The sequence below is a fragment of the Ursus americanus genome, chromosome 15 (genome assembly GCF_024610735.1).
Source record: "Ursus americanus isolate L20-20 chromosome 15, mUrsAme1.1.p, whole genome shotgun sequence".
NCBI lineage: Eukaryota > Metazoa > Chordata > Mammalia > Carnivora > Ursidae > Ursus > Ursus americanus.
The window spans coordinates 8,486,346-8,511,975 of NC_142141.1; the positions used below are offsets into that span (position 1 = coordinate 8,486,346).

General features: G+C 40.9%; 1 protein-coding gene across 1 annotated transcript in view; it reads left to right on the forward strand.

Annotated features, from left to right (window-relative positions):
* SLIT3 (slit guidance ligand 3) overlaps positions 1-25,630 on the forward strand; it is a 585,386-nt gene that overhangs the window by 37,378 nt on the left and 522,378 nt on the right. The window contains exons 2-3 of the mRNA XM_045792074.2: positions 8,535-8,606; positions 14,798-14,869. Of these exons, the coding sequence (XP_045648030.1) occupies positions 8,535-8,606; positions 14,798-14,869 (144 nt within the window). The remainder of the gene's footprint in view (positions 1-8,534; positions 8,607-14,797; positions 14,870-25,630) is intronic.

Sequence of the window (25,630 nt, forward strand, 5' to 3'; positions counted from 1 at the left end):
CTCTCTTCAGAGCCTTTGTGATTCTGTTCCTGTACTTGGAAATGTCTCCCTTCAACCTCTCGTCTTGTTCTTTCTTTCCCTTCAAGTCTCAGACCCAAGGTCTCTCCTGACCACCCTTCCTAATGCTCCCACTTCCTCCCGTGCCCACTTTCATTCCCTTCACCTCACCCTGAAATGATTTTCTAGTTATTTCTTTGTAATCTGTAGTTCTTTCGTTAATTTGTGGTTGCCTCTGTCCCCCTGTGTTAGTTTTCCATTGCTGTGTAACAGTCTTACCATAAACTTGGCTTAAAACAACTCCCATTTATTACCTTACAGTTAGATAGTGGCCTCTGCTTCAAGGTTTCACACAGCTGTTAGGGGGAGAATGTGGTCTCATCTGAAGGCTCAACTGGGATGGATCCACTTCCAAGCTCTTGAGGTTATTGGCAGAATTGCAGTCTAATAGATTGAAGACTTCAGACTCCTGGTGGTTATCTTCAGTTCCTCATTGGTTGTTTGTGGGGGCTGTCCTCAGTTCCTTGCCATGTGTGCCTCCCTAATATGATTACTTCCTCATCATAAGTAACAACGGAAAGAGTGTCCTAGCAGGATGGGCATTATAGTTGTATATAATATAATCACAGAAGTGCCATCCTGTCACCTTGCCATATTATAACAATGAGAAGGAAGTCAGTAGGTCCTACTTTGCTCAAGGAGAAGAGATTACTCAAGGGTGCTAATACCAGGAGATGGGGATCATGTAAGCCACCCTAGAGTTTGTCTGCCACACTCACCAAGGAATAAAAGTTCCTTGAAAGGAACAATTTTTGCTGTTGTTGTTCAAAATGCTATCCCTAGCCATAAACACAGTACCAGGTCCAGAGTAGGTGTATAATAAAGGCCTATTGTAGGAATAAAGGAAGGATGAAGAGAGCAAGAGAAAGAGGGAGGAAAAGAGGAAAGATAGAAAGAAGGAATGTCCTGCTTTCCCCTGTAACATGCTTTAACAGCCAAACAAATCTTGCAGTTATCCTAAAGCAATGACTCTGGGATTTTATACATGCTGCTTCTTTGACCTAGAATCCTTTTCCTCTCTCTCGCATATTTCCATGCCAACCAGCCTAGCTATGGCCAACTCATTCTTGAAGCCTCAATTAAAACATTACCTTTTTCTGGAAGCTTCTCCTGATCCTTAAAACTTGGTATACCCTCCTGTAAGCTTTTGTTTATAGCTCTAGCACAGTATAGAACAGGAGTCTGTAAACTGTAGCTCCCTGACCCAATCTGGCCTTCAGCCTGTTTTGCAAATAAAGTTTTATTGGAGCACAGCCATACCTGTTAGTTTGTGTACTGTCTGTGCTACAGAGCTGAGTTGAATAGCTGTGATGAAAAATATGGCTAGCAAAACCTAAATTATTTACTATTCGGTTCTTTACAGAAAAAGTTCAATAACACTTAGTGTAGACTGTTTAGCACAGTCTATGGGAGTTGACCCTTTATTTATTTCTTCCCCACTATACTTGCTCAGTGTCAGAGACCATGCCAGTCTTGTTTACACCTGTGTCCTAGCATTTAATAAAGTACCTGAAACTTAGTGGTTAAGACAATTTATTGAATGAATGATATATCAGTCAGAAAATGAAATAGGTGGGAAAACTTAAATTAGGATTATATAAAGAAGATTGATTTACAAAGGGGCTATTTCAGTAGTTAGGTGTGGTTCAGGGAACCAGGACTAGAAGCTAGAGCTGTTACTACCTCTGAGCCAGAAGAGATTAGAGAAGACAACTGTTCTGGAACCAGGAAGTGGTCCACCATGAAGAGGAGTCGTGACCTTTGGCAGAGATACTAGCTAACCTGAGTGACCTCTCAGGGAGGGAACCGGGAGAATAAATACACTCTCCTCACTTTGTTTTCTTCCCCCATCTCCTGCTTAACTCAAAGTAAAACAGAAGGGCACAGCAGCCAGCCTTGTGATGTGGTCCGTTCAGGTTAGCCTGCCCTGGGTAGAGAGTGAATAACTGAAATGGAGACCAAAGCTCCTTCACTAAATTACTCTGATTTGATTGGAACTTCTTCTTTGCTAGTGGTAAACAAGGGGTCAGGCTGGACCACAAGACATCTTAATTCTGGCCCCTCTTACCACTTTCCTAAGCAGAGTCCCCCAGATTAGGCTTTGAGATTTTGAACGTGAATGCATCACACCATCCTTGCTCAGAAGCTTGCTGTCCTTGTCCTCAGACTCTTCACTTCTCTGTGATCCCCATCATGGCCCCTGCTGTCTGATTGCTAATGCTCCATGGACTCAAGATCACATTCTTAACATCTAATTCTGTATATTCTTACATTGTTCTCTAAGTAGCTCGTAAAACAGTCCATCTCCTCAAATAGACTGCAAACTGAGGGCAAAGACTGGGCCATATTTTTAAGCCCACTTGGTTCTGGGCCCCCAAAATACAAGAATTATAGATCTTAAAATTATCAGGACTTTATCGGTCATGTCATCCAGCTTCCTACCCATCACTAGTACATCCTGTCTGGCATGAGTTAACTACTAATCTGGGCTTATATACCCCTGTAATAGGGAATTACTTCATTGTAAGGCAGCCCTTCCAAGTTTACCTTATACTGAGATATCTTCTTTCCTGAAACCCAGAAGGCATCACTCTGTATACACGTGCTGTATGGGGGCAGGTGGTCTTAAAGTCTGATCCGAACTGATGGTGTATTCTCTAACTTTGTAGGTTGCACCATCATAGAGAAACATCTTTTTTTTTTTTTAAAGATTTTCTTTATTCATTTGACAGAGAGAGAGACAGCCAGAGAGAGAGGGAACACAAGCAGGGGAGTGGGAGAGGAAGAAGCAGGCTCCCAGTGGAAGAGCCTGATGTGGGGCTCGATCCCAGGACTCCGGGATCACGCCCCGAGCCGAAGGCAGACGCCTAATGACTGAGCCACCCAGGCACCCCAAGAAACATCTTTTTTTTTTGACACCAGTCCTAACTTCCACCTCTGCATCCTCTCCCTGCAAGTTGTTGTCTGTGAGTGAAAAATTAACGACTCTGACTGCTGTTTAGAATGTACTTCCTCACATAGTTTATCTATCGAGCCTCATGGTAATCCTGTAGCGCTGGTGTTCTTGGTCATATTTTATAAAAGTCTCAACAATAATACGAACAACTGGGGTTAAACAAGTTTAAGTGACGTTCCCAGAGTCACCCAGCTAAGAAGGAAGAGGGGACTCAAATCTATATCTTCTGGGTTTGGTATTGAAGCCCTTTTCTCCACACTACACTGTTTTTACTGCTCTCTCTTCCCAGATGTGCCACAGCAAAAAGAACATTTTGCTGGAATGCCACAGAATGAATCAAAAGAAGAATGTGAATATACGTGTGCCAAGTTAGGGACAGTGGCCTGCCCCAGAACATTTTTGTTTCATTTTTCCAATGTTGTTCTGAATTCCTCATCCTCCCCACCCCATCCAAGGTGTCAAACAGATGTGAAAATACCACAAAGCTGCGACTCACAGCACTGGTTGATGATTCACTGATTGGGATGGGGAAAAATAATGCAGGAGATTACCCTGGCGATGCCTGTTTATATAGGCAATATGGTAGATGATGAGCAACATGGCAGAAACCAGACATGGATAAAAACAGCAGGAAAGCACCCTCACCCCATCTAGCTTGCAGAGGGTCTCAGTACCCCCACTGGCCCAGACCTCACTGGGAGACAAAAAAGGAAATGGGCCATCTTGGCTGGAATGGGAAGCAATGAAGTCACCAGGAGTGCCCTTTGCTTTCTTCAAGATGGGATGGGAGATTCTATTCTGTACTGTTCTGTTCTATTTATTTATTCATTTATCCATTCATTTTTCTTTCAGTCAGCAGTTAACCTGATATAGTAGAAAATGCTTAGAGTCTAGCTAAAGATGGGGAGCATGATGTGATAAAAAAACATGTCCTCTGCATTCAGAGATCCCAAGTTCACATCCCAGCCATTGCCACTTACTGGTTATATGACTTCATGGCAAGTTGCTTTATTGGTAAAATCTAAACTGGATTGGGGTGGGGGAAATTATGCGTCAGCTTCCTCATGTGAAGAATGGGATAATAATAGTACCTACCACGTATGATTGCTATCTGGATAAGAGAAAATGAACATACAGTTTTTAGTACAATGGCTGGTGTATAGTTTGGGCCCAGCAAACATCAGCTCTTATTAAAGCTTATCTTCAGTATTTTTATCTGTTTAAGGAAGATAATTACACCTACTCTTCAGAACTGTTGCAAAGAGAAAGAAAAAAAAAAAAAAAGATGAAAAGATCCTGACTCAAAGACATTGCATTTGTCAGTGTAGACTGCTATAACAAATATGCCCAAAATTTCAGTAGCTTTAAGAATTATTTCTTTAATGTGTCCGAGTTTTATATAGGTAAATGGAGAGACAGGGGAGGGGAGGTCTGTATTCCATGCAGTTAATCAAGGACCCAGGGTCTTTCTGTCTGCCATTCTTAGAGTCCTCCACTGGATTTACTGAATTCAGCCCAAGCAGGGTGAAGAAAAAGAGCATGGAGGATTGGGCAGGAAGTGTTATTGGTCAAGCCTGAAGGCAGCATATATAACCTCTGCCCATGTAATATTGAGAACTCAGTCACATGGTTTCACCTCCCTGCCAGGGAGACTGAGAAATGTATGCTATCTGTGTACACCAGAGGAAAAATGATTTGGGGGACAACTTGCCAGTCTCTGCCACAATGTTCAATGAATGGTACCCACTACTGTGATTACTCATATAACACCAGGGTGATTCTCATGGTGTCCTAAGGCTCATTTGGAGAGATAGGCAACCCTAATTATGCAGTCTTTACCCCTAAGAACCTGAGAGAAGGGCAGTTCTTTTTTATTCCTAGAATGACAGGGTGTTTTTGGCCCCTGTGAGCCATCTTTGACCATAATGACAGGACTGAGGATTTCAAGGGTGACAGGCAAGCACAGAAGGGACACGCCATTGAGAGTCATGTGAAGGGAGTTCCATTGTTAATGGTAAATTTAACATTCAAAAGGTGTCTTTCTCTTCCTTTCTCTTCCATCTCTCTTTTGTTGCCAGGCGAATCACTCCAAAACTTAACGGCTTAAGACACAGTGCTCCTTTTAGTATTCTCCCTTACAGCTTCTGTGGGCAGGAATTCAAGAGTAGTTCAGCTGGGTGATCTGGCTCAGCGTTTCTCATAAGTCATAGCCAGATGGTAGCTGGAGCTGGAATCTCAAAGGTGTTTGTACTTACATACCTGACCTCTAGGCTGGAAAAAATCAAACAGCCAGTGTGAAACCACACGGGCTCCTCCAGCCCCTCTCTGTCTCTCCCTGTCTCTGTCTCTCTCTGGTCCTCTCACATGGTCTTACCAGTGGTAACTCTAGGCCTTCTGGCAGTTGCTTGCTGCCTTTTCTAATCCAGCCTCAGAAATTCCACAACATCATTCCTGCCCCAGGCTTGTCTAAGCAGTCATGAGGCCTGCTCACTTTCAAGGGAAAGGGACATAGTCTCCACCTCTCGAGGGCAGGCTTGTCAAAGAAACAACTTGCAGACGTGTTTTAATGCCACCCTGCTTCCCTATCCCACCACTAGAATTGCACTGGCTTCCCATCTAGTGATCATGCTTGCAGATGGTTAGAACTCACATGAGGCTCAGATATACTGATTCTGATTCCATCAAAGACCAAAGCTAAAGGCTAAGAAATCGGTCTGAAGTTCCAGAGTAGCCTGGACTGCAACAGTGGGGGCTGGGAGAGCAACGGGAGCATGAGGTAGTGCAGCCTCTTCTTACTGTCTATTTAATTAATTCCCATTTTCAGCCAAGCCTGCTTGCAGTCAAGGTTCTGCGCCTCTCCCTATCCAAGGTTGCAAGTAGGAGAGGCTTACATAAAGCATGGAGGCTCAGAGAAGTTAAGTAAAATACTGAAACTCACACAGCTGGGAGTAGGGAGTGGGGAGGAGATTTGAACCATGACCTGTCTCACCTCAAAGCCCAGGAGCGTGCTCCCTGACCTCCTTCCTGGCAGTCGGGCAGTGTGTGTGCTGACAGGGCAGCAGAAGATTTGGAAATAGGTGTCTTAGAAATGTGAGAGGGAGGGGCAGCATGAGGGGGCTGCTTGTGGTGCCATCTTACTACTTCTTAGTCACAAAATGTACCCCTCTTACATCTATAGGAAGATCGTCTCCTGGAGATCCCAGGATTCATCTGTAGGCACAGAGTTTGGGATGGTGCAGGCAGCTGCTCTTGATGCATTGAAATTTCAGGGTGGAAGCGGGGGGTGCAGGTTAGAAGGGTATAGTTCAACTAATGATAGTAACAATAGCTGCCATGATTGAGTCTCTAACAAGGGCCGGGCAAGCGCTGTGTATGTGTCATTTCCTTTGACCTTCATAAAAACGCGTGAGGTTGAGGTAATCACCCCCAGTTTGTGGATGGAGAAGCTGAACCTCAGAGATGAAGTGAACAGCCCATAGGTCACTCAGGAGGTGGCAGGGCAGGGATTCAAACTCAGGGCTGCTTGCCTCTGAAGCTCTGCCTCCCAAACAGAGACTGTGTACCAGGGCAACCCCACAACCTGTCCCCAGCCCCTAGTCCCCAGTGTTTCAGCAGCACACTTTATGCCGCTTCACATAATAAATATTAATTGAAAATATTGGTGCCACAGCCACCAGCACAAACTGCTGAGATATCATGCTGTGTCCTGGTAATTAAACCCTTAGTTGCATTGTCATATCTGCAGTTTTCAGTGTCCCCAAACATCAGTTCCAATTGAGACAGGAGTTGAGAAGAATACTCGGGATGAGTATGAGTGTGCACACATTCCTATCTGTGTGCCGCTGTCTGATCCTCACTCAGGCAACCTTTCTTTATTTCTCTGTGTAATTTGTGCTCTTCCTTTACCAGCACTCAACTTAGTCTGAGAAGTCTATATCCTGCCTCTCTCCCTCACAGGCTAGTTAAGAAACAACTTGACTGCTATTTTGGGTTGTAGAAAACTGGGTGAGGAAGGGAGGTGGTTCCCAGGTAAGGTTACCCAAGGACTCACTTGATTTTTATTTTGGTATTATTTTCAATATCAGGAGAATAACCCTTCCTTATAAAAAGTGCTGGAATCTGAAGACTGTTTCCCTGTCCCTTTGATATGCTGTAGAGCTCACAAACCCCTCTGAGGCATGACTGCAGGATGGCAACTGTAGGCCCTGGCTAGGAAAACCTAAGAAGTAGGTTGGGGATGAGGATCTGTCATGGGGATCTGTCATGGGGAAAATGGCCTCATTAGTTCCTGAATGTTCAGGAAAAGAGCAAAGCCAGTTTACAAGTAACTTGTTGAAACTCCAAGGTGGCCAAAACTCTGAAAATTTCTCAAGAAGGTATGGTAGATAGGAATTAGTCAGCATCCATTATTGGGAATTCTAACATATTATTCATGGTCTTTTTTTTTTTTTTTTTTTGCATCTAGTCTTAGATAATGTTAGTGGACACAAAATATATATACCGTTATTCATAGGTTCATTCCTGACTTTGGTTTTTTCTAACCCTGGTTTTCTGACACCCATGGTGCCCCTTCTCCCCAACACAAATACCACCATAATGCTTTCAATTCTTCCATAGCAAATTCTTCTCTTTGGGACCATTTATAGTGATGTAAACCTACTAGCTGAGGCAGGAGCAATCCACGTAACTGTCTTTACCTAATGTCTGAGATGAGCAAAGGTCCCTCTGCTATGTGCTAGGCACATACTCTCTATATTGGGCTATGGAAATTAAATGAGATATTACCTTTGCCCTCAGGGAGTTTGCAGACTAGCTGGAAAATAAACAAATACCTAGGTAGGTACTAAAGTCAGTCAAGATTCTTTTGGTTTTGAGTGATAGAAAATTCAACTCAAACTGTTTTAAGACAGAATATAAGGGAGATGGGATAGATTGGCTCATGGAATTTCAAAATGCAGAAGTACCTGGCTTCAGGCGTGGGTAGACCCACATACCCGTAGGATAGCACCAGGAGTCAGTCTTTCTTCGACTCTGGAAAACTCTCTCTTCATGGTGGCAAGATGCTTTCTGGCAGTGCTGAACAGGTTGGAAACCCAGTGGGGAGAGAACTATTGGGAATTTGAGTCATGTGTACTTTCCTGAAACAAATACTGTGGTCAGAGGGAGGCAAGATGCTTATAAGCCTAGCCTGGATTAGGTCTGGACCTGGGAAGAGGGGTCAGCCCACTTATGTGACATGATCTGAGAGTTGAGGGAGGGGACTTCCAAAGAAAAAGTTGTTACCCAAAGAAGGGGCAACAGAAGCCAGGCAGCTAAATATAGCAGGGCTCTAGTGTATACATAATGGGTAGCTTATTCCATGCAGTATCCTTAAGGTTGGTTGGGCATGCTCAGGGGATGACATTAATCACTGGAATTACCTTCTGCTTGACAAGTAACATTCCTTCAAGCCAATTTGAGTTGAATAGATCATAAGTGTAACCTGCAAAAAAATCTGACCCAAATGTGCTCTCTATTCCAGTGACCTGGACAGAAATAATATTACCAGGATCACCAAGATGGACTTCACTGGACTCAAGAACCTCCGAGTCTTGTAAGTAACACATGGCTCTTTGACGCATTTTCATTTTCAGCTCTTCAGCCTTGTGAAAATGTTCTGCTGCCCTGACATCGCACCCCTATGCACTGGGTGACAGGAATTTACCATTCTGCAACAGAAAACCCTTCATTAGTGTACCTAGGTTTTCACAAGTATCTCATTCTGTGTCTCCATGCTGCCGGCTGGGCTAGACCGGTGGAAGAAGTCAGTTCCAGTGACAGGGAAAACAGAAGTCTCTACACGAATAAATCAACATGCCCAGCTTCTAGGATGACAGCAATGTCAGCTTGACTAACCATATTACTCTTCCATAGAGATTATAATTTCTTCTCCAGCCTGTGCATTAAAAGAGCAATCAGAATGAATGTTATTTATCTTGTTGCTTACTGGAGAAGGGAGAAGGAAGGGAGAGAGTCAGACAGGGTTAGAGCCCCTGCTGCATGTACACCCACAGCCGTACAGACAGGAGCAAAATTTGAGATGGCTATTGATGCAACCAGAGAGCAAGGAATATCAGGTTTCCTTGCTAAATATTGAACACCTTCACCCATCCCTAAGTCTGTGAGTGATAAGAATATGCCTAAATGCTTGTCCATTGGCAAGTATGAGACATTTAGAGGTATGAGCAAGGAGCAATCGGAGCCTCTCTCCTACTTGACTCAGAGGTTGATTTTGCCCCATAAGTGTGGCTCCAGACCTGGAGCACCATCTAGACTATCTGGCCGCTGCCTTGGTGTTTGTTGTGTCATGGAAACCTGGGTGGCAAATCCCTACTAGAAGCAGCAGCTAAAGTCTTGGTATCTGAAGCCACTGCCTTCTTTTTACTAACAGCTCATTGTAATACAAAGAATTTTATTGTAGGGACAGAAAGTACCAGGTTCTGGTGCTGCATCAAAATTAACTGCCCGCGTGATCACTATACCTCTTTGGGCCTCAGTTTTTTCATCTGTAAGTTAAGGAATGATAGTCCTAGTTCGGTAGGGCTACTGTAACAAAGGACCACACAGTGGGTGGCTTAAACAACAGAAATGATTGGCTCACAGTTTCTGAGGCCAGAAATCCAAAATCAGGGTGTCAACGGGGTTGGTTCCTTTTGAGGGCTGAGAGGGAGGATCTGATCCAGCCCCCCTTCTAGCTTCTTGTGGCCTCAGGAATCCCTGGTTTCTAGATGGTTGTCTTCTCCCTGAGTCTCTCACATTGTCTTCCTTCTATGCATGCCTCTGTTCACATTTTCCCTTGTTATAAGGACACCAGTCATATTAGATTAGTGTACACCCTAATGACCCCATTTTAACTGAGTTATCTCAGTGAGGACCATATCTCCAAATAAGGTCACACTATGATAGCCTGGGGATTAGGACATCAACACATAAATTTGGAGGGGGAATATAATTCCACTCATAACAAATAGTCAGAAATCCTCCTATATCTCACAGTTGCGCATTTAATGCTTTATGGTTTTATCATTTTCATGACGTCTGTTTGTTCTCGCTGCAACTTGTGGAGTATTACTTTCATAGCATTGCTTTTGTGATTGAGAAGTAGATAGTGGTAACAATGGTGATGATAACCAACATATGTATGGTAACCTTTCGCAGACGAAGCTCTCTGTTATATGGTTATTAATCCCTATATGCGCAAAGGAAACAGACACGGTTGGTTAAGTTGTCCCAGCTTCACATGGCAGGTAATACTAAGGAGAAATCAGAACCCAGAACGTGTGCTTTCTAACCTCTGTGCAGAGCTGCTGTCCATTTACATTACAGAAATTTTAGACAACCAAGAAGGAATAGTCTACCCATCTTATAAATGCAGCCCTGATGTGCAAGTAAGTGGCTTACCTGAGTTTCCCTGAACACCCGTGTGTGGGAACACTAGGATCTGAATGTTGGGCCTCCAGATAGCAGATGTTTTCTCCTTGATCTATTCTCCAGATGTGACGTGTTCACACTCCTCTCACCATCCTCAGGAGGAAGGTAGTGGGGGCAGCAGAGGGACCCTCTACCCTCTGCCAAGTCTTTTGCCGTAAGCAGTCACGTGTCTGTCAAATGACTGGCAGCTCTCACGAGAAGTGTGTGGGTCAGAATTGAGACTGGGATAGGTTGAGGGAATTCCATGGCTCAGTTTTAGAGTCACTTTTATTAAAGAGATAGAGGTGGTAAACTCCTGATTACAGGTCATTTGACAACTTAAAGAACAAACATTTAACTTTTCTCTTTGTTTCCATTTCCCCCCTTGCATCTGTGAGAGATTTCCTTTCATGCAAGTCAGAAATTTCACCTAATGCTTCATTTTCTAACCAAGTCAGAAAAGAAAACCTTTTGATTTTCTTACATTACATCAGAAAAGCTAATAAAAATTCCAATTTCCATATCTGCTCTCTGCAAATAGAAAGTTTAAAATAATCAAAAAAGATTGTATTAATATCCTCTGGAGGGTCTACAAAACATTCCTTCGACTCCAGTTTATCTTTCATTTAATTGGCACATTCTTCTTATTTTGATAAGCAACACCAAACACTCGCCTTTCCCCCACTTTATAGACTCTGTTAATATACTGTGTTTCAACTCAAAGACAATCCCATTCAAGTGGCCCTTTATTACTGTGAAAGAATCTGCTAGGTGGGATAGCTGAAATGCTTTCTCACGCCAGTAAAATACCCAGACATTTAAACCATATTTTCCCTCAATCTATTCTTTTTAGCTGAGTAACCTAGACAACTATCTTTTTTGAAAAGCTTTCATCACACCTTGGCACATTCCCTATATGTTTCTTATTTACAATTTATAGTGAAGCCAGAAAAGACTCAATAGTCTTGAATAATTTGAGCTTGCCACCTATTTCCATGCAGAACTGTTAATACAGTGCAGGTGAATGGACAAAAGCAGATAAAATGGAGATTGGGGAACTTTGGTCTCATCCAAAGGCAATTTTCCCCAAATAAAGTACCTTCAAGGGGAATATATAAGAATTGCCCATAACAATTCTTTCTGCCACAGGGTGGGATTAGGAAAAAGATCTCTTCTGCTGTTATCAATTATATTCCCTTTCATAGTAATATGTTGCAAGAACTCTGCTATGCCCACAATGTGGGAGCCAGCTTTATTCCAAATGGGGTTAATAAAAGAGTTAAACTCCTCCCCAGCCATCATCACATGGGGTGATTTCCGATTCTGATCCAGTGTTAAAACTAAAAAAATAACAAGGCCAAAAGAGCTGAAAATGAACACAGTCTGTGTGTCTCTAACTCAGAACAGACTCAAACCATGGAGAGCCCTTCTGGGCATCCAACCTTTCCTGGATCCCTGACCTCCTGCATCTGGTCAGTAAAATGAGAGTGATATCAGTGACATTAGCCCAAGCTCCTGAATTGCATCTCAGCCTAGAAGTCTGGATGAAAGTTTCACAGCTTCATTCATTCATTCATTCATTCATTCATTCATTCATTCATTCATCAGGTTTTGATTATTTATTGTACCTTTAAAAGTCAGGTAGTAGGCTGGACACTGATAGGTCCAGGAAGTAGATCTAGAAAGGGACCTTAGCTACCTTACCAGTCAGGATTCCAGCAGGAAAGAGATGACACTCACTTAGGACAAATAAGGAGCGCTAAATAAAGAATTATTTACAAAGATGTGGGCAAAGTTAAGAGAAACCAAGAAGACGTGGTGCAGTTTCCTGGGGCTAGCAGCAAGGAGCCACAGCAGTCCTCTGGGCCTCAAGGAGCAGTGGGAGGAAGTGGTTATCTGAGCCCACACAGGTAGGAACTACCTGACAGGATCTGTGGTCTTAGGTAGAGGGACACAGTCAATCTGAAGTTACTTGGCAGGGAAGGAGGTAGGAATACATCCCCGAATATCACTCCATCCCACCCTCTTATTTTCTGCTGGTATCTTCCATTGGCTGACTCAACTGGAAACCAGAGTCAAAGAAACTTCTTGAAGTGATAAAAATTAGCCTCCCTGAGCCTGAGCAAAGTAAAGAAGGGGTAGATATCTAATACAGATATATTTGCATTTTTCGACTCCCCTTTCTGAAAGAAGCTAGTAGTGTTATATTAATTAGTACAGAATTAAAAAATTCGTCATAGGAGGTTGAAGTTAAACTCTTTCAAAAACCCAGAAGAATATCACACTCAGTCACTCTAGTGTTGCTCCTTATTAAAATTGGGAACTTATGACAACAAGCACTGTGATGGATTGATTGATAGTAACCCCCCCCCAAACAAATCCCCAGTCACTAATATTGAACTGGTTCCCTATTTAGCGAGATATGCTAGTGTGAGTCCGTTGGCATTCCAAGGCCCTTCTTGCCATATGGCAGAATACAGAGAAAAACAAGGGAAGGAAAAAAACATTTATTAAGCCTCTAATTGTACTCCAGATCCTGGACTAGATCATTTACACACTTTATTCCATTTTTATCCTCACAAGGACTTATGAGATGTTTGTTTGTTTGTTTTTTATTTTACAAATGAGGAAACAGAGTCCCTGAGATGTTGACTAGATAGCCCAGTGTCACACCATCAGCTCGTAAGAAAGCAGGACAGGGGTTTTACACCAGAATTGACAAGCACATCAGGCTGGGGGTTAGAGAGTCTGTCCTGGTTGGCTCTGTGACTTTATATGAAGAGTTTCTTCTTGGGCAAGTCTCTTAGCCTCCCTACTCCATGGTGTCCATATCTGTTAAGCGAGAAGCCTATAAGGGGCCAGAGGGACAGGAATGTATGAACCGGAGTGGATGAGGACTGAAGCAGACTGAGGGGCTCTTGTGCCCTGTCTGACCACATACTCAGTTCCCACCACAACACAGGAGCTAAGTTTTCAAAAGGAGTTTCTTTTGTGATGTGTGTGTGTGTGTGTGTCTGTGTGTATGATATTGATTTTTAATTGTTTGCGAAAAACTCACAAAAAATGTAAAATGTCACTGAACCCAAACAGAATACCCTTATCACTCTGGTAGTCTGACTCAGACACTTCATATGTCCTAGACTAGCCTTTTCCTTGATAGAAAATCAATATGTTATATGCCCCAAGGCATCTTTAGTTTTTCATTATTCAAAAGCCTTTATTAAGTGGCTGCTGTGCTAGGCAACTGTGTTAGGGCAAAGAGGATGATAATGAGTCCTTAGGCGTGGGGAAGATGGACTTGAAACTAAGCACAAGAAACAAAACACAAGCCCAAGAAATACAGGGGTTACAAAATTCCTCGGAGGTGGTGGGCTAGCATGGATGGAATCATTTTGAATGAAGGCCAAGCTTCCTTAAAGCTGCTCAGAGCACCTCTCCTCCTGCCTAATCCAGGGGTACCCACAGCTCTTCCTAAACTCCACCTTCCAAAGACACATCCTTCAAACACAACTTCATCTCCCTAAGTCTCATTCAGCCAGCAGGATTTGTCCTGGATGGAAACTGGGCAACCTCACTGCTTCCCTTCCCTCACTGCTTCCCTTAGCCTAGCTAATCCAATTTAAGCTGCCATTGTGTGTGTGTGTGTGTGTGTGTGTGTGTGTGTGTGTGTGTTTTAAGTTAGGGAAACAAATGTTTCATTGTATACTCACTTCTTACGATATGCCACATGCCTCACTTAAGCAAAGTGTTTAGGTTTTTAATCATCTGACATGGAGGTCAGGAGAGTCTGTGGCTGGACTAGCTTTCGTGACCATCACCCTCACATTGGGAACAGCCAGGCCCTGGGCGAGGAGAGTTCCTGGCACAGGCAATTGTCCAACAGTAGGGTCACCCTTTCTGCTAGGTGACCCAGAGACAGAGTACACAGAGAAGGCCTTTTTTAATGAAGTATTTTTACATCCTTAGAGGAGGGAGCTCCAAGGGAAGAGATGCTGAATATATGTGTGGTTTTTATAAGAAGCAGCTTTTACCTCTTCCTTTTCTGTGCAACATCCTGCAGTGCTTGGGGGGACATTTGCTGGGAACATTCTTAAAATAGAGGCATGGAAACCAATCTGTCAGGTAGAAGTGTGCAGGCGGCGAAACCCTGGTTACCGCGACACCAAGCTGGCATGTGAATTATCTTGTCCCACCAGACTGATCCCGGCTGGGGAGTGAGGGGTAGGGCAGAGTGTTGTGGGAGGGGCCGAGTGACCATGCCTGCTGGGCCTGAAGCCTAGCATGAAGACCCCTGAGGCCCCTTGTCCTTGACCGCTGCTGTTCCTGTGGTTCTAGGCATCTGGAAGACAACCAGGTCAGCGTCATCGAGAGAGGCGCCTTCCAGGATCTGAAGCAGCTGGAGCGATTGTAAGTACAATATAACCTCCTTTCTTGAAAAGTCTTTTTTTTTTTTTTTTTTTTTGGTAAATTGACTTCATTGCGACCTTGCCAAAAAAAAGTCTCTAATGCTTAATGAAATGTTTGCTATTTTATTTAAAGCACAGTAGATACATGTTAAAGAGACACTGAGATCCTTTTAAACTCTTTATTTTATTTTTTTTAAACTCTTTTTCTTTAAAAGATGCTAGAATTGGCATCTGGGGTTTATTTTTCTTCTTCCCAGGCTTGAGCTGTTGCTATTGATATCTGTACATGGGGCTGGTTCTTGCCCAAGCCTCTTCCCTTTGCAGAGGATGGAAGCCAGCAGTGGGTTTTGCTGTCACGGAGGCCAGTGTTAGATGTTCGCTATTCCCCTGCCCCTCCTCCCGGTGCCGCCTCTGCCCCTCACGGGAGAGGAAGGATGGGAGAGTGGGCAGTCCCTTCAGTGTTCCTGTATCTCCTCTGAGCATCAGCCTGTGTCAGGAAGCCCGCATGTTTCCACGAAAGAATGTGGTGCCAGCGTTTAAAAATAGGTTGCTGTTCTGACTATCAGAGGGAGAGACGAAGAGGGGTGGGGATGGAGATTGATGGAGCCTCCATTTGTTTTGATGATTAATGCTTTTGCAGAAAACTCTTGGGTCACTCGGATGGGGCTGCTGCTCAGATGGTTAAGTGGGCAGCTTCACCTTTCCTCAGTTAATCACATCTGGCAGCTCATAACATCTGGATATTTGCTTCCTGCCCTCCAAGTGAGGCTTGTCCCCAAGAACACTTAGTCATGCCAGTGGGCGGCTCTCTTCCTTGTTTCCCTCTGCATCCTGGTTGGCCTGACATTTCAGCCTCTTTCTCCTGAAGTCGGGGCACAGGGCTGCAACAGCTCACTGCTCCCCCAGCCTCCCTAGAAGGATCTTGCTTGTTTTACCTGTCCTGTTGCCAAATCTCATCTATAGATATGGGCTTGGGTCATATGGAGGGCCTGCCACAAACATGTTAGCTTTGTGATCTGCCATCTTTTCCCTTGGACTCATCGCATCTGGGGCCACACGGGTATTACCCAGCAAAACCTTGTACTCCCCTGCTTTGGGTGAACCATCTCATTTATTGCTCTCCATCTGGGTCAAAGGTCAGTGTATGTTCTGTTGTTGGTTTAAAAACATGACATTTATTTCCTATAAAGGAAAAAAGTTCTAAAAATAATGAATGCTGTCTCTGTTTACACTTTTATTTTTAAGTTTCTTGAAACTTAAATTCGCCTTATTTAGACCAAGGAAAAAATGAAAGTATTTGTTGAACCTGGTTCCTTTGTATGAGGTATTCAACATGTCTATGGAAGACTAAATATATAGTTCTTTGTGAAAAGGCCACTTCTTGCTTAGTCTTCTGATTAGAAGGGTAAAAAAAACTCGTAATTTGTTCGTTTCACGATTGTTGGGAGGGAGCTCATTGATAATTGAGTACCTTGGACATGCTTGGAACTGTGCTGATATTTTATATGCTATCTCTTTTTTTATCCCCACTAAATTCCTATGAGGTGTTATTACCCTCATTTTGCAGATGAAGAAACAGAGGCCCAGGGAGATGAAGCCAAAGAATTGTCAGGGGTGGGGAGGAGGGAGGAGCCAAGATTCAAAGCCACATCTGTCTGACATCAAAGCCCACGCCCTTTCTTACTTCTGTGTTTCGGACGTTAGATGAAGTGTGATCTTTAGCAGCGGCCCTGCAAATGGCCTCTCACATACCCACTTAACTCCAGGGAATATCAGTGAAATATGCTGGCAAAAGGCACTTTTCTTTGGCTTGGTGAACACAGCAGAAATACCGAGCATGTCTGCGGGACTGAGGGGCTTATAGTTGCGGGGGAGACCTGGCTATTTCTCTCCTTCGGTATATTAGGAGGCTAATGCTTGCTGCTATACTAGATAAATCCTCAAATCTCACGGCTTAACACAGACGTTTACTTCTTATTCATATCCAGCCTAGTAAGGGCATTCTTGGTTGCTGGGCCTCTCTCCTCCAAGGGGGGACTCAGGAACACAGGCTCCTTTCACTCCTCAGCTCTGCCATCTTTAAACCTTGGCTACCAAGGTACCAGTGTTTGTCTGAATCAAGCCATTGGAAGGGAAAACAGCATGAAGGATTGCACATGGGAGGTTTTTATGGGCCAGACCTGGAATGAGTACATAGGACTTCCAGTATTACATACCTTGGATTAGAAGTTGTTCACATGGCCACAGTAAGCTGCAGAAGATGCTGGGAAAGGTAATCAGGTTATGTATGCCCAGGAAGTAGAGGAAACAGAATTAGTGAACAGCTAACCAGTCTCTGAGTTATACTGTAAGTGACCTAACGAAGTACTTGGGCAGGAAGAAGAATGAAAGTATAGGTAGCTGGACCAGTATGCACAGTTGGATGGGCCCCCTTAGTTAAGGCTTTCCAGTGTCAGGGAGAGAGGGTGTGTGTGACATTATCTTGACATGTTAATCTGGTGTTGGTTATCTGGTCTGTCCTCAGACACACTGAGAGCTATAGAATGGGAAAATATAACATATTTGCTGCTAACAACTGAAGAAGTAGATGGCTGATTGTGCCATCTGAAGCTCTCACTCCTGACTTACCTTACTTGTGTCTCTATATTCAGTAGTAGATTCATCTTTATTGATCATACTCTGAAATATAGCCTGAAAATTATATGGGTTTTGATAATTCATTTCTGGAGTATTGATTTTCATTATGAATGGTCTTTATTGGTTTGATCTCTTGAGCCGTTAATGGGAAAGCAAAGAGGATTCTGTCACTCAGGTCTCAAATCAGAGTTCTCCATTCTTCCATGAAAGGGACTCTGCTGCAGACTGAGTCATGTGCCCCTCCTCACATACGACAATGATTGTCCTTATCACAGCAGTTATCATACCATCTGTTAATTCCCTATTTGCCTATTGTCTCTCTCCAAAACCATGAGTATATTGAAGTCAGAAATCATGTTTCATTAGGTCTTAATCTCAAAGCTTTGCACAAGGCATGATAGTAAGTACTTGTGGAATACTTATCAAATAGTTGGGTTTTTGTTCTATACTAGTGGTTCTGAACTGGAACCAATACCCACCCCCCAGCCACCCAGAGGACACTTGGCAATGTCTGGGATATTTTTGGTTATGACAACTGGAGTGTGGTACTGGTATATAAGGGGTAGAGGTCAGGAATGCTGCTAATGCACAGGACATCCTACAATGCACAGGACGGCTCCCATAACAGAAATTTATCTGGTCCAGAGTGTTCACAGTGCTGAGGTTGAGAAAGGCTGTTCTTTACCTACTGTGTATCAGATAGCATCACAGACTCTTGACATATGCCATCTCATTTAATCCATACAACAATTTTTCAAGGTTAGAATTACTGTGTCCCTGATGTGACAATATAAAATTCAAAGCATTGGCTATAAAGTGTTGTTGCTAAGTGTGTCTCCCCTACATCTAATTTAGCTACATCTCCCTTTTGGTTTCCTAAGAGTAGACAGGATAGAGGACCAAGTTAAATGAAACCAAGAGGAACAAGTAAAACCCTATAGATGGAAAATTCTACAAGACAACTGCCTTGGTCTCTTCAAAAAATCAATGTCATGAAAGAGATGGGAGTTGACTGTTATAGATTAAAAGAAGCTTAAGATAGCAACAGTAGTCGGGGCACCTGGGTGGCTCAGTCGTTAAGCGTCTGCCTTTGGCTCAGGGCGTGATCCTGGTGTTCTGGGATCAAGCCCCGCATCAGGCTCCTCCACTGGGAGCCTGCTTCTTCCTCTCCCACTCTCCCTGCTTATGTTCCCTCTCTCGCTGCCTGTTTCTCTCTCTGTCAAGTAAATAAATAAAATCTTAAAAAAAAAAAAAAAGAAAATGAAACAGTAGCAAAAAGTTGGGAGGGTCAATGGAGTTTAAGTGTTCTAAGATCTTTGAATTATCCAGGCAATGATAATAGCACTAATGTTTATTGCCTTATTAAATCAAGGATACATGTTGCAACCTGTAGGATAGCCTCTAAAAGGAACAGTTTAAAAAATATAATAACCTACTAGAGGGAGAAAAGACATAGAATGATACAAAGAAAAATATGGTTAATTCAAATAAGGGATAAAGAGAAAGAAAAAGGAACATAGAACAAATGAGACAAAGAGAAAATAAATAGTAAGATGATGATCTTAAACACAAAAATATCATAATTATTGTGTATGTAAATGGATTAATCCTCCACTTAAAAGACAGAGTGGATAAAAAACAAACAATAATTATATGCTTTTTACAAAGACAAACATTAAACAAGAAGATAGAGAAAAATTGAAAGTAAAAGGATAGAAAAGGTACCGTGAAAATACTAAGCAAGGATGGTGTGGCTTTATTAAGACTACATAAAACAGACTTTTATTTAATTTTTTTAAGATTATTTATTTATTTATTTATTTGAGAGATGGGGGAGAGAGAGAGCGCGAGCCCACGGAGCTAGTGAGGAAGAACCTGAGTTGGCGGGGGTGGGGGGGGTTGGGGATGAGAAGCAGGCTCCCTGCTGAGCACATCCCTATATGGGACTCAGTTCCAGGACCCTGGGATCATGACCTGAGCTAAAGGCAGATGCTTAACAGCCTGAGTCACCCAGGCACCCTCATAATATAGACTTTAAAAAAAATAACATTATTGGAGATAAAGAGGGCTATTTCAAAATGACAAAGGAATAAATACACCAGAAAGATTTAGAGAATCTGTATTTGTATGTGTCTAAAAACATAGCCTGACAACACATAAAGCAAATATTGACAGAATTAAAAGGATAGACAAGTTTACATTCAGAGTTAAGATACTGTTCTTATAATTAATGGGATAAGGAGATATAATCATTAGTAACAATCTAGACTGTTATAATGTTAGTAATTATATGAAATACTGTTAGTAACAATATGAAACAATATGACAGAGTTTGCAAACCTGACCTAATTGATACATAAAAAACACTATAACTAGAAAAATGTAGAATAAACATTTTTTTCACGTGAGTATGAAATCTTTATCAAGCACTGGTCTACAAAGCAGTTCTCAAAAATATCAAAAGGTTGAAATCATATAGATTATTTTCTCTGGCCACAGCAGAAATATTCAAGAAGTCAGTAAGAAAACAGTAACTAGAAAATTTCAAAATATTTGAAAATTGAGTAATATACTTCAAAAAATGTCTGAATCAAAGAACATATCATAGGTGAAATTGGAAGATAGATTTTCTGAATATTAATAAACACACAATATATCACAATGTATGGATTGCAAACAAAGCCATGCTCAGAAGAAAACTGATAGACTTTAAGTTATATTATTCAGTTTATGATATATGTATGCTATCATGTATTTAAAAAGAAATAATAAAAAGTAGGAAGATTGGTAGGAGAAGAAAGGGAAGAAGGAAGTGGGGGTAAACGGAAGGGGGAATGAACCATGAGAGACTATGGACTCTGGGAAACAAACTGAGGGCTCCAGAGGGGAGGGGGTTGGGGGATTGGGATAGGCTGGTGATGGGTATTAAGGAGGGCACGTATTGCATGGTGCACTGGGTGTTATATGCAAGTAATGCATCATGGAACTTTACATCTAAATCTAGGGATGTACTGTATGGTGACTAACATAATAAAAATTTTTTATTAAAAAAAAGAAAATGGGGTAAGAAATTTAAAAAAAGAAACACTAAAATCCTTTTTCTTGTTTTTTTTATTATGTTCATTTAGCCAACATATAATACATCATTAGTTTTTGATGTAGTGTTCGATTCATTAGTTGCATATAACACCCAGTGCTCATCACCACACATGCTCTTCTTAATACTGATCACCTGGATAAAATCTTGATAAAAGTACCCATCTTAAGAAGCTAGAAAAAGAACAAAAAAGTAGAAGGAAATCAGTAAGAGCAGAAGTATATGAAATAGAAACATACATACAATGTTTAAGAACTCTGAAAAGCCAAACTTCCATTCTTGACACAATAAAATTACAAAAACTAGCAAGACTGATCAGAAAACAAAAAAGAAAGACCAAATTGCCTATATGAAGGATAAAAAGGAGGACATATCTATGGATTTTACAGATTAAAGTGATAATAAGAGTAGATTTTGAAGAACATAGTTCAATGACTTTAAAGATTAAATAGAATTGAAAACTGAAGCAAGGAGGGGTAGAAAGTCTTTATAGTCCTATATCTATTAAAGAAATTAAATCTTTAATTAAAACATTCCACTAAACAATCTAGACTCAGATGGCTTCACTAGTGAATTCCACCAAAGTTTTAAGGAATAAATAATATCAATTTAACATAAATTCATTCTTTAAGAAGAATAGACATTTGTCATTTGGACAATATAATTTTTATAACAAAATCCATCAAGAGCATTTCAAGACAAAATATAAACCAACGTATTTCATGAATATTTATATGAATTTCCTAACAAAATATTAGCAAAGTGAATTTAGTAGTACATGAAAAGGATATATTACAACCAAGTTTGGATTATTCAAGGAAAACCAGGTTGGTTTAATATTTGAAAATCCTCTCCTAAATTAAAAACTGCTGAACAACTAGGATAGCAAAACCACAGACATACACAACATCTATAATAAAACTAGTTGACACAGTATCTTAGTAAACCCCTGCACCCCCAATAAAAGGAGGCAGGGAAAAACATCTGATGGTTATAAGACTGTTGTGTTATCATGTCTGTGAGGGACAAAGCAGAGGGAAGCCAACTAAAATTCTTAGGACTCTGAGAACAGGAGATTGCTTAAATAACCAATATGTACTCATTGGAAAATGCAGTGGTCAACACGAGAAAAGCTGCCAAAAATGGAAGAGAGTTGGATTAGATCCAATTCATCGTAAGTACGGGGGACCCATGATGTAATAATGACTGATAGTACTTGGAGTATTCTAGGCCCTATAAATTCTTTAAACTGACAAAAACAGGGCTCTTTTTCAAAGAAGGCCTAGCATTGATAAGAAACTCCTGAGTGTAGTTGATCAGAACAGGAACAATAGTAGAAATGAAAAGAGAACTTCTTGATGAAAGTGTTAGAAATCACCAGACGAGTTAGATCTTAGAAAATCCAAGGCTATGTTTTTCATTAGTTTGTGCAAAAAAAACCCAAGAATGAACTCTAGACTCTTGAAACTAAAAAAGCTATCACTTCCTACCCCTCCCTCATAAAACTACAGGAATTCCTTTCATTTAAGAAATAAGCAACCAAAAAGATTATGGTTGAAGCACATACAAAGTGTTTTTTTCATAAGAAAAATAAAAAAGAGTAAGAAGTATAATAACCCTTCTAGAAACAACGAAATCATGCAAGAAAGAGGTACCCACAAAACACATGAAAACTATAATAGAATAGTTCAAAACTAGCCACATAAATTTAAGATCTTATAAACTATAAAAGTACAACATAAATTTGAATTTTAAAAACTCAGAAATTAGATGATTAGAGAAAAATGGAATGTAAAAGGAGGGACGAAGAGCTCAGGGAACAGTTTTGAAATAAAAGAACTAATTTCAAAATAAATACGGTCAATTCTGAAGAAAAATGAACTTGGAAGAATTACACTATCCAATCTCAAGTCCTGCTATAAAGCTACAGTAATCAAGACAGCACGGCATTGGTGAAATAATAGACATATCAATTTACAGAACAGAATACAAAAAAAATCAGAAATAGACCCATTCAAATATAGTTAACTGACTTTTGACAAAAGTGCAAAGACAATTCGATGGAGAAAGAATAGTCTTTTCAACAAATGGTACTGGGACAATTGGATGTTCATATGTGGAAGATTGAACCTAGGCACAAACCTTACATCTTACACAGAATTTAATACAAAGTGGATCATAGACCTGAATGTGAAATGTAAAACTATTAAACTTCTAAGAGAGACAAGAGAAAAAATGTACATAACCTTGGTTTGGGGGATGTGTTTCTCAACCTAACAACAAAAACGTGATCCACAAAAGAAAAAAAAAAATTGATCAATTGAACTTTATTGAAATTAAAAACTTCTGTTCCACAAAGGGCACTGTTAGAAGAATGAAAAGTCACAGACTGGAAGAAAATTTTTGCAAAATGCTTATCTGATTTGCATACAAAATACACGAAGAACTTTAAAAATTCAACGGCAAGAAAACACCCCTACCCTACAAAGAGAAAGAAATGGGCAAAAGATTTAAACAAGTACTATGCCAAACAAGATAGATATCTTTACCTATATCTATATATGGAAAATAAGCATATGAAAAATTCTCAATGTCACTTCTTATTAGGGTAATGCAAGTTAAACAACAATGTAATAGCACTGTCCCCTTTAATTACAATGGCTGAAATACTTAAGACTGATAATACTAATTGCTGGTGAGAAGGGAGAGTAACAGGAATTCTCATTTATTGCTGGTGGGAATGCAAAATGCTATAGCCACTTTAGAAGACAGTTCAGCAGTTTCTTACAAAGCTAAATACGGTCATATCTTGCAGTCCACTTCAGTGGTTAGGTTCAGGGAAGAAGGAGGGGTAGAGGGTTGAATAGGTAAAGCCATGGGGTTAGAGGGGCTTAGGATGGTGAAATTATGCTGTATGATACTGAAATAATGAATATATGACATTTGCATTGATAAAAGCCCATAGAATTTTATAGCATACACGGTGAACCTTAATGCATTATTTCTTTAACAAAAAGAGTTTATTTATTTATTTGAGAGTTTATTTATTTGAGAGAGAGAAAGCACGAGAGGGGGGAGGGTCAGAGGGAGAAGCAGACTCCCTGCCGAGCAGGGAGCCTGACACGGGACTCAGTCCTGGGACTCTGGGATCATGACCCAAGCCAAAGGCTGATGCCCAACCAACTGAGCCACCCAGGCACCCTGCATGAACATTTCTAAAAATTAGAGGATCCCAAGATGGAATACCCACTGTGATGAATGTATGAATCAACCTCTTGAAGGTGATGGGGGAAAGGTGCTGACCTAAGTAGATTTGGAAATGAGTCTATGAGACAAAACACAAAAGGAACCACACATAAGAACTGTACTGTGGTTAACAAAGTTGTTTCCCATAGGAGTATGAGTTAACAATTCTGAAGTCACTGTACATATGTATTGGGATTAAACAATGGATGGTGGGTGATAGAGACAGGTTTCTTGTTGCTAAAATGGTGGGTGATAGAGACAGACAATGAAGAAAACTATAATGATCCTTGTGTCAATGGATTAGAGTTGGAGTCATCAGTATGAACAAATGTTTAGCCTAATATAGATACGTTCACTTAATATAGATGGATATACACATAGAAATATATCGAAATGTAAATATACATGTTTGTATATAAGCACATATTTCCTTGCTCTGTTAGTAGAAACACCTAGAAATGATGACACCACAATAGCAATGAGTACACCTACTACCCAGATCTTGGTTTCTAATACCGTTCCCCAATAAAAGGGAGCTAAGGCTCTTGGAAATGGGATGATTCTAGGACTGGGCATGAGACAGATTGTGCCAGAAAGGAAGTGCTCAAAACAAAACAAAACCCACAATTAAGTGATATGTTAAGAGGAAATAGGAGCAAACTGAAAGAGCTCCTAATGGCCAAAGCTGAAATAATTTCAGCAATAAATAAACAAATCAGTATTGGATCATAACCAAAGTATAAAATATCCATGAGTCCATACTGACATAAATAAATGATTGGGCAAATAAATGAATGGGGAGAGGAGAAATCTCCCATGCAGAAGAATTCTAAGTGATTTATGTGGATTTTCTGCCCTTACGGAGGGGGAGCATAACTCTCCACGCCTTAAACGTAGACTTTGCATGGTGACTTCCTTCAAAAGAGTACTGTATGAAGAGGGGAGGGCAGAGCATAGGGATTTCACAGTGGAGAAAAAATGACACACACTACTACCTCAGCCAGATGATCAAGGCCAGTACCCAAAGTGCTCAGTCATGTTGATAGTATGTACCTTTGGTGTAATGTAATGAAAATAACAGTTTACATCTGTGATCTCTATCTCAAAGACACATAACTACATTCTAATGAGAAAAACATCAGACAAATTCCAATGGAGGGACTTTCTTAAAAAGATCTGAACAGTTCTCCTCAAAACTGTCAGAGTCATCAAAAACAGGAGAAGTCAGTGAAGCTGTCAGAGCCAAAAGGAACATAAGGAGATGGGAAGACTAAATGTAATGTGGCATCCTGGATGGTGTCCTCAAACAGAAAAAAAAGATACAGGTAAAAACTAAGGGAATCCGAATAAAGTATTGACTTTAGTTAATAATAATATATCAATATTGGCTCATTAATTGTGACAAATACACTATACTAATATAAAATGTTAATGATAGGGGAAACTGGGTATGGGGTGTGTAAGATAACTCTGTACTGTCTTCCCAACTTCTATGTATGTCTAAATCTATTCTATACAAAGTCTATTTTTTAAAAAGTTCACTATGCCAAACCCTACTTGAATTACAGATTCATAAGCAAAATAAATGTGTTATTGTTTTACACCAAAAATACATGCATACATACTCATCTAGATGCAATTTGAGAGCAGATAAATGCTTTAAGGGAAATGGAAAATGAGTATTTTTTCAATCAGGAAGAAGTTAATATAAAGGTTAAGAGGATTTAAGAGGAAGTGATAGATACAGAAGTCAAAGACATTCTGTCACATTTATAATACAAA